A 9,068-nucleotide genomic window follows, 5' to 3' on the forward strand; every position below is an offset into this window, starting at 1 on the left:
AATCTGGGGCGTTTGCAGTTATAAGTAGTCCGGCTTGTCCTGGGAAAGGTTGCACTTCCCCCAAACCCCGTCTCTTCTCAGGTCGGGCAAGAGGAAGAGGAGGAAAGCGACATTTTCTCCATCAGGGAGGTGAGTTTTCAGTCCGTCAGCGAGTCTGAGTGGAAGGACACGAACTACACGCTCAACACCGACTCGCTGGACTGGGTGAGTGCGGGCAGGGGGTGGGTGGGGGGCTCGGCGCCGGGCGGGGGAGCGGCCTGGGACTAGAAAGGGCCGTCTGTCCTCCCAGGCCTTGTACGACCACCTGATGGATTTCCTGGCCGACCGCGGGGTGGATAACACGTTTGCCGATGAGCTGGTGGAGCTCAGCACGGCCCTGGAGCATCAGGAGTACATCGCTTTCCTCGAGGACCTCAAAGGTTTTGTCAAGACTCAGTAGGACAGACCGACGCCGGCCTTGGGCCGGGAACAGGCCTGTCCGAAGCCGACGCACACGTGCTCGGAGGTGGTTTCCTTCCTGCTATCATGGAGAATGATTCAGATTTAAATTATTTCCGTTGCCCTCTCTTTACTCTTTGTTTATTGCTTCCCTACAACTCTGTTTGCTCCGAGATTTTTGTATAACGTAATGATGGACAATAAAATTGGTTTATCTCCTCCAAGGTGCTGTGTCTTCCCTATTCTCCCCCTTCAGCCTACATCACAACACACCAAGAGCAGAGAGTTTGAAAATTTTAATATGAAATAAGTTATAAATTAAAGGCTGGTATTTACAAGGCCCGGTCTCAGACGAGCGCGTCGTGTCCCCCAGAACGAGGAGCGGAGGCCGGCTCTAGACGATCACAGCCCACGTATCGCACACCTGGATGTAAACAGAGAACAGTTCCGGTCACGAACATCCTCTCCGTATACGGTTCAGGTCCATCAGTACGGACCCACGGCGCTGCTCGGTGGGCGTCTGCACTCGGGAGTCCCTCCGGCAGCCCCAGGACAGCGGCATGGGCGCCTGGAGCTCAGATGAGACATGGACTCCAAACCCCCTCCCGCTCAGGACACGGGCGGCTGGTGGCTTCCACAGCCTCGCAGGGAGGTGAGGCTCTCATTGAACCCAAGACTGGGGCATGCCCACTGCAGGCAGGATCCAGGGCCCCCTTGTGCCGGCTCGCTTTCCTGGGCCTCCCCTCGCGATCAGTGAGCGTTGGAGCACAGAGCGGTCTCGCTCGGCCCCACCACCACGCTGAGGAACCCCTGACACTCGCACGGATGATACCCCTGGCTTTCTGGCAGCCTGGCACACTCTGTCCCATGACCACACCTCACACGTGCCACGTGCTCGTGGCTGTGCGTTACCGTCTAACCCACACCTACCCCTCCACGTCCAGGCTGAACCCCTGCCACCCGACCCCGGCTGTCCTGAAGTCCCCTAAGTGAATCTAGAAGCCTAGTGACTTGAGCTCCAGGGTGGTGACCCTGGACAGCAACAGACATGACTGTCCTCCCTCACTCCTGTCTCGTATTCGCCGTGACCCCCTGCGTTCCCCCCCCCCGGCGGTCTCCCTGCACCCCCGGGAGCCAGTGCGGCCAACCCCGCTGTGCCTCCACCTGGCTTCCCTCTGCTCAGAGACGCCGGGCCTGGACAGTCGGGAGTGAACCCCGGGACTGAGGCCTGTAACCACCGTGCCCAGCAGCCGGGCAAGCCTCCACTTCCCATCCCGCCAGCACCGGGTCTGGACTCTGGCCCTGCGCTCTGCAGACGGTGCCCCTGTCGCTCTCAGCAAGGAGGCAGACGCCGAAGCCGCCAGACCTGTGCCTTCCACTGACCCCCCACCTCAACTCCCGTCTGCACACACATGAGGGACCCGCCGCTGGGCTGAGGGCTGGGAGCACCAAGGTGTGATCTTGCCGCCAGGACAACACGGACGGGTCACTGTCACAGTGTTGTGGGCACACGGCATCAGACACAGGGGAAGCCCAGGGAGAGAAGTCAGGCCCTTCATGACTTGGCACCCAGCAATGCTCACTACACATGGGTGCGAATCCTCCCAGAGCCACCTGGATGGAGCCGAAGGCCTTTCAGACCCAGAGCTGCGGGAGCAAGTCTGCAGCCGAAGACACCTGCGTATTGGAGGGTCTGCTGGCGGTTCTGGACGGCGGGAGCAGAGAGGGTGTCCGCCTGTTCCCTAAACTCCACCCAGCGCGCCCCCTTCCCCCACCAGAAGGCCGGCAGGGTCCCTCCACCGAGGCTCCGCCTGGAGCAGGAAACGGCAGAGACCTCCAGCGCCCGCTCTGATGGCATCTGCCTGCTGCCCCCACAGCCGGGCCCGCGGCACTCAGGCAGTCCCACCGCCTCCTGGCCCACCGTCCAGCCGTCCGGCGGCTGCGGCCCTCGATTCCTCCGCGACCCCACGCTGTCCTGTTTCCTCCGGCCAGACCCGCACCAGCATGGGCTCTCTGGGTTGCATGAGCGTGACCTATCGGCTGGGTCTGAGCAGCACTGCCCACCACACGAGAGCAGGAGGCAGCTGGGCCTCCCCACGCCCGCCCGCGCTCCCGCCGTCCCTGCGCTCCGGGTGAGGACCGGCCCCTTGGTTTATGTGACGCGTTACCTCCACTCTCCGACGCAGGTAAATTCCAGGGACTAAAGGGCATTTATGAGCATCTACCCGTTTCAGAAGAACACAGTAACGTAAAAAGAAAGCAGAGGAGCACCTACCCTTTGTGGGATTCCTGCCGGGGGTGGGGGGGGAACAAGGCCCAGCGCGGGCCACCCCGACGCTGGGTCCCACGGGAGGCTTACCACGCAGCTCATGAGAAGACTGGGCTTTTCTTCCGTCCCATCTGTGACCGAAAACGCAGGCGTGTGGGGACAGTGTGCGCTGTGCTCGTTCATGCTGTCCTCTAAACAGGCCCGAAGCTTCGGCTCCGTCAACTCCGGAGACTAGCAAACAAAGACGTTAAGCTATGACCTGACCCCGTCACCTCCGAGTCCACGGCGCGAAAATCCCGATTCCTCAGCTGACCACCGCCACGCTGGCTCGCTGGGCTGGCCCAGTTTTGCGTGGCTCCCGATGGCACGGACACCCCGGCCTCCCCCACCTCAGTGCCCCCCAGGTGACCCCTGCCCCCCCAACCCGGGCTCCTGCACGAGCAGCACCAGGAGCGCCCGGGCCACCGCCTCCCGGGAGCCAGCACCGCGGGGCCCAGATGGGCTGCGCTCCCTGAACCGTCCATCATACACGTTCTGCGACTCGATGCAGAGAACGGAAACGTTTTCTTTTCCTTTTTTCAACGATAAGGAATGGAACGGTTCGGAAATACTCAAAAAGGGAGTGGTTTAAAGAAGAAAAGTGCTGTTGAGTTACGTCAAGGATGGAGAGGACAAAACCCTGCGTCTGCCGTGGGCTCAGGGCGCACTTTACACGAACAGACCCGGGAAGGCAGACGGCGCCCGCCGGGGCTGGCAGAGGATGCGCGCCGGACAGCAGAGCCCCGCTCGGGGCCCGGCTCACAGGGTGCGTGTGAAGCAGAGAGTTAAATGGCAAACTTTCAGTCCCCATCTCGCCAGGTAAGGGGGCGCCTTCCGTATCTTAGGGCCCCTGAATACGGTTGCATCTTCCCACGTGGCAGCTGTGAACGGAAGGCCGGACACGAGTGCTGCCAGCTCTCCTCTGTCCGGTCTTGCGCACGCGTGCGCTCCGTGGCGGGGAGCAAACGGGGGCAGCCGCAGTGCGCGCCCATCTCTGGGCCGGCCCCCGGGGCACCGCGGCCGCTCTCCAGACACCGGCGGAGCTGGCTGTGCCGCCGGAGCAAACGCGCACCATCGGCTCTGGCTCCAACGAAGGGGCCTCCAGCGAGCAGACACACGTGGGAAGGGCGTCACGGGATGTGTGCGTGGGACACTCACGTGCGAGGAGAGGTACAGGCCACACGGACACGCGACCACGCCTCCTGACACTCTCAGGTTGGACCTGCAGGCAGAGCTGGGATCGCCACGTGCTGGGGCCAGCACCCCGGGACCCCCAAACCTTTCCGGACAGCCACAGGAGTGGGGGAAAAGCCACTCACCCGTAATGCCGAAAGGGGTTTGGAGTCTCTTACTTTGTGCACACAGGGCAGATGAGGGGGTTTGCTTCCCACTCAGCCAGCATGACGCTGAGACACTTCTCATCGAACTGCAGGCTCTTCTCGTACTCGCTCAGGATGCACCATTCTGCGGGGCACAGGGCAGCTGCAGCGAGCCTGCGCCTCCATCCTTGGGCCCCGCCGCCTGTCCTGCTCGCCAAGCCCCACCCTCACCAGCGAAGAATCCAGGCGAAATCCCGCCACCCGTCACAAGATGTTTACTGCTCTAACAGGCTTCGTCTTGTTGGCTCCCTCCCCTCTCGCCTGGCGTGTGTGTGTGTGTTGGGGGGGGGGGCGCAAGACGGGCAGCGCTGGGGCTAAGGGCCAAGGGGACAACGTTCACACGCATCCCCGGAGGCGACGGGAGCACAGCCAGAGCGTATTGGGTGGGCTCTGGGGGCTGCTGGAGAGAGCGGACCCTGACTGGGCACTAAGTGCTGAATTTAAAGCCATCTGTTCCCCAACGTCCGTACGCTCAGTCCGCGTTGTTCACAATCCGTGTTCGTTCATGCAGGGAGCACACAACCACGCCGAGGACGTGGCAGGAAAGAGGGACAGACGCGGAAAAGACAGGTCCCTGCACTGCGTGAGCTCACAGTCTACACGACAGGGTCAGCCAACCACAGCCCACAGGCCACAGCAGCCCACCTGCGATCTTCTAAATCGAGTCCTACTGGAAGGCAGCCGTGCCCAGGAGCCTACGGGCATTTTCACACCGAGCAGGACCGACGTCCTGCCACGGAGACCGTATGGATCACAGAGCCCAAAACATTTACGACCAGGCCCTCCCCAGAAAGTTTGCCAGCCCTGTTCTAGAGTGTTCCTAATGACCGCCTATGGCCAAACACAGGACCTCATAACCGCTCAGACTTCTTAGCTAAAGACACCCCAGATATGTAGTGAGTCCCATGTCCCACCACAAGATGGGCATTGTAGGTGAAGATTAAGGGACAATAAAAAGGTGTGGGGCGCCTGGCTGCTCCGTCGGAAGAACCTGTGACTTATCTTGGGGTCATGAGTTCAAGCCCCACGTTGGGGGTGAAGATTGCTTCAATAAATAAACATAAATTTAAGAAGGAAAAACAGACAACTAAAGCGCAGGGATCTGTGGTCTGGCCCGAGTGGATGGTGCCAGCCGTGGCGACGCTCACTTGCAGAGCACGGACGACGTGTCTGGGGCTGTTTCAAACCCTTCACACGGACGCACTTCGCCACTCTCTCCGTCTCCCCTTGGAGCGGAGGAAACGGGGGCTCTGCCCGCCGCCCCAACTGCAGCCGCACAGCCCAGAAGGGCGTCTTCGTGCTCCAGCCCAACACTGACCTCTGCCATCTCCTGGGGCAGCCGCCGCTTAGTGGCCCTGCTCCGACCCTTCTCCACGTGCCAGTCAGCCTACAGACTTGGGGGCAGCCCTGCGACCTCTCTGACAGGCAAGAAACACGAAGCCGGGGCCTGACAGGGCTCCGTGACACGGGTGCTGGACTCTGCCCGCCACGCACAAGCGCCGCCCCAGGGACTGGGCCACAACAGAAGGCACTGCCATTAGGTGACGCGAGAGGTCTGATCGCGACTGTGTCCTGTAAGGTGACAGGACTGCTATCCAGCTATTAACAGAGAGGAACCGGGGACAGAATAAACATGGGACCCGGACCCGCCACACCGAGGCGGCTTCTCGGCCCACCGCTCGCAATGCCGCCTGCGCCCCTGTCCTCTGTCTCATGCTAGCTGGTCAGCTGTCACCAGGGGAAAGCCATAGCACGGAGCGATGGCACGGAACCGAGCACCAGGCCCAGGCACAAAAGACTCGTTCTCGGGAAGACAGACCGCCAAGACTTCGGAGTAAAAGCAGGTACTTCTGACACCCGCCTGGAGCTGGGCGCAGAGGGGGGCAGTTAAGAACGAATTCTGCTTTGAAAAGCCCTCAGCGCCAGAGTGGCCAGACGCAGGCAGAAAGACCCTCCCGGAGGTCACCTTGTTCAGCCAGCTCCTGCTGGATTTCCTCGAGCACAGCCAGGTCCAGCAGCTCCTCCAGCTGCAAGAGAAAGGGGAGTTTCAATCAGCCAGCAAGTCCCACAGTGACTGAGGCCCGGGAGGCTGGCTTGAAGAACTCCGAGTTAACTGAGCACATCAGTCCGACCCTTCTGTAGGCTATGCTGACAATGTGCTAATGGAACCGGCTGAGAAGTCATCAACAAATGATTAAACCACCCAGTAACAAAATAAGGGCCCCAAATTTGGGGGAGAGGGTAGAGGGCAGCAGGTAAATACTTGTTCTGCTAAAGCTCTGGAACTTCTGGGGAGTTCCTAACCCCATAAGCCTCACTTGGGGCCTCTGGGAAGCGGGAACGGACCTGGAAGAGCTCTTGTGAGCACTAAGTAGGACTACGTAACCCAGACGCCCGGCCCGCGCTGGGACACACGAGAGGCACCGATAATGCGTCATGACTACAGACGGCACTGATGTTTTCAGAGAGTTTGCCAAGGTTTTCCTATATCGTCCTCACTGTGCTGACCACGCTCTCTTCTTCATCGTACAAACATGAAAGCAAAGCTCAGAGGCACAGGACAGTGAAGGGTTCAAGCAAAACCGGGGTCAGAATTCCAGAAGTACTGACGTCCAAGCCAGGGCTCATCCTGGTGCAAGGTAAACGGTTTCCGATCCACATCCAGCCCCCGACTGGGGCGAGATAAGAATCGTAGAACTCTCGGACTCCCTCTTCGAGAGAGACTGGTAGCCCATCTCTGCTGAATCAAAATTTCCAGCAGGGGAGCCCAGGGTAACACATCCTTCTTTCTAGTTTCCTAAAATGCGATGACACAGCAAATTGGTAGAGTCCGGTATTTACGAACCATGAGTCTAGAAGAGTCTAACCTTAAAGATCGAAGAGCCTGGGTTCAAGGCAGCTGGAATCCTGACTGGGGGCTGGAGGGTGGATGGGTTCGGAGGACTTGGGGACACAGGACCCTCCTGGTGCCGTAGCACCCTCCCCAGAAACACATATCCCAGCCTGACCTGGGACAAGCCCTCCGGACAGCTGTCCACGGACTGCAGAGCGCTCCACTCTTCCTCCATCACCTCCTGCACCAGCAGGCTGCTCTGAGCTCTCCTTGGCACACTGCCTCCGGCCTGGCGGTATCTGTTGAGAAGCCTGTCACGGCTGTTTCTCATTCTCTCCAGGCATCCCTTAGAAGGAGAAAGACAGGGAGCGAGTCCGGTTAAAAAAAAAAAAAAATCCATAGGGGCGCCTGGGTGGCTCAGTCGGTGAGGCATCTACCTTCAGCTCAGGTCACAATCCCGGGGTCTTGGGGTCGAGTCCCACATTGGGCTCCCTGCTCAGCGGGGAGTCCACTTCTCCCTCTGCCTCTGCCCTTCCCTCCCCCCAGACACATGCACTCTCTCTCTCTAAAAAAGAATTTTCTTTTTCTTAGACTAGGTGTTAAGTCATTAACAGAAATTTATAGACAAAAAATTTCAACTATAACTCTAATTATTGTTATTTTTGCATATTTCTGTCCAGTCCTTATCCACAGACAGGTGAAATTATCATGATTTTTGTATTCCAATCAGCACATTCAGATTTTATTTATTATTTGAGAGAGAGAGAGAGAGAGACCGTGAGGTGGGGGAGCAGCAGAGGAAGAAGGAGAGGGACCGGGAAAGAATGCTGAGCATGAGCCCGATGGGGGGCTTGATCTCATGGTCCTGAGATCATGACCTGAGCCGAAATCAAGCAGAGTCGATGCTCAACGGACTGCGCCGCCCAGGCGCCCCCAGATCACCATATTTCATAGGCAGCCTTCAGTGACAGCGTCCTTCATAACTGGTCATAACAGCTCAGCATTCGCTGAGCTTTGATAAGACGTTTGGGTCCCACCCACGTTCCTGGTGCTCTAGATACGGCAACAGGAGCCGCTTTCCTGTACAGCGTTCCTCCGCTTGGGGCAATGTCATCCCTCCTGGGACATGTGGCAATGCCTGGAGACCCTTTCTGTTGTCACTTCAGTTGTAGGGCTCCTGGCATCTAGTGGGTAGAGACCCGGGATGCTGCTAAGCTTTCCACAATGCGGAGAACAGCGGCCCCAACACCGAAGACCTGTCTGCCTCGGATGTCAAGAGCCCAGGCTGGGAAGCCCCTGCTGTGGGCGGTCATTCCAAGCATCGGATTGTTCTCCGATGGGGGATACACACGCCGGCCCCTTCGGAGATTCCTGGAAAGGTGGGCCGTCTCACAGGAACCCCGCTGATGTCAGAAAAGGTCAGAAGTGACGTAGGGGCGCGCTGCCACTGAGACTCAGTTGGAAATAGACATCACCTCCTGTCTGGAGCAGAACTTCCCGTTCGCAGGAGGGAAGCAAGCCGAGCGCCCCCGCCCCGACACCAGTGGGTGGTAGGTGCGCACAGGTGCACTCGCGACGTGCAGGGACTGGGCCGGCTCGCCACGACCCCGCACGGAGGGCCCAGAAGCTCCCGCAGCGCCCGGTCCGGTCCGGGTCCCGCCCGGTCCCGCTGCGGGGCCGCCGCCGCCCGGCGCTCCAGCACCTGCCTCGCCCGGCACGCGGGACGGCGGCGGCCCGGGCGGATAAGGGGAGTGACGACGACCCAGCCGAGGCTTCCCAAACCCCACGCCCACCTGCCGGAAAGCCTCTTTCCATGGCGGTGAGCCCACCGCTTTGTACAGCGCGCGGCGCCCCGAGCCCGGCGCCTCGGCCATCTCTTCTCCGCAGGCGCCGCCGCCGCCAGGAAGCCCCGCCCCCTAGGGCTCGCAGAATCCTGGGAGTTGTAGTTTCCGGGCGCTCCCCGTGCCCAGCCCGCGGGGCGTTCTGGGAGGGGCCGTCCCACCAGCCGGCCCCGCGCAGAGACAGATTGGGGCGACCCCCGAGGATGCGGGGCCGTAGTGGCATTTGTGAGGTCAACCCAACCTGGACTAAGAGAGGTGAGTTTTGAGGG

The 9,068-nt window shown here is 60.1% G+C and overlaps 2 protein-coding genes across 4 annotated transcripts in view; one reads left to right on the forward strand and one right to left on the reverse strand.

Annotated features, from left to right (window-relative positions):
• The window catches only part of LOC103660435 (complement C1q binding protein), a 4,833-nt gene extending 4,171 nt beyond the window's left edge, over window positions 1–662 (forward strand). Inside the window, exons 5-6 of the mRNA XM_040629854.1 lie at window positions 82–204; window positions 290–662. Of these exons, the coding sequence (XP_040485788.1) occupies window positions 82–204; window positions 290–439 (273 nt within the window). The 3' untranslated portion in view covers window positions 440–662. The remainder of the gene's footprint in view (window positions 1–81; window positions 205–289) is intronic.
• Window positions 663–719: 57 nt separating this feature from the next.
• On the reverse strand, window positions 720–8,902 carry RPAIN (RPA interacting protein). 3 transcript variants are annotated; one of them, XM_040629861.1, is made up of 7 exons: window positions 8,752–8,902; window positions 7,134–7,304; window positions 6,092–6,152; window positions 4,099–4,210; window positions 3,905–3,968; window positions 2,798–2,938; window positions 720–862 (listed from the first exon to the last, which is right to left on the reverse strand). In XM_040629861.1, the coding sequence occupies exons 1-7, from the start codon at window positions 8,830–8,832 to the stop codon at window positions 833–835; spliced, it is 660 nt and encodes a 219-aa protein (XP_040485795.1). In that variant the 5' UTR covers window positions 8,833–8,902; the 3' UTR covers window positions 720–832. The 3 variants fall into 3 exon arrangements, 2 of the variants coding, with proteins under 2 accessions (XP_040485795.1, XP_040485796.1); XR_005834723.1 differs by lacking the exon at window positions 720–862 and having other exon boundaries at window positions 2,860–2,938; window positions 4,066–4,210; XM_040629862.1 differs by lacking the exons at window positions 720–862; window positions 3,905–3,968.
• Between the last annotated feature and the right edge of the window lie 166 nt (window positions 8,903–9,068).

The sequence above is a fragment of the Ursus maritimus genome, unplaced genomic scaffold (genome assembly GCF_017311325.1).
Source record: "Ursus maritimus isolate PB19 unplaced genomic scaffold, ASM1731132v1 scaffold_14, whole genome shotgun sequence".
Classification (NCBI taxonomy): domain Eukaryota; kingdom Metazoa; phylum Chordata; class Mammalia; order Carnivora; family Ursidae; genus Ursus; species Ursus maritimus.

Coding starts and splice junctions, on each gene's coding strand:
- RPAIN (XM_040629861.1), bottom strand. CDS start 8,832: ATGGCCGAGGCGCCGGGCTCGGGGCGCCGCGCGCTGTACAAAGCGGTG. Junction 6,153..7,133: donor GTCCGGAGGGCTTGTCCCAG/GTCAGGCTGGGA, acceptor TTTCTCTTGCAG/CTGGAGGAGCTGCTGGACCT. Junction 4,211..6,091: donor GCAGGAGCTGGCTGAACAAG/GTGACCTCCGGG, acceptor TGTGCCCCGCAG/AATGGTGCATCCTGAGCGAG.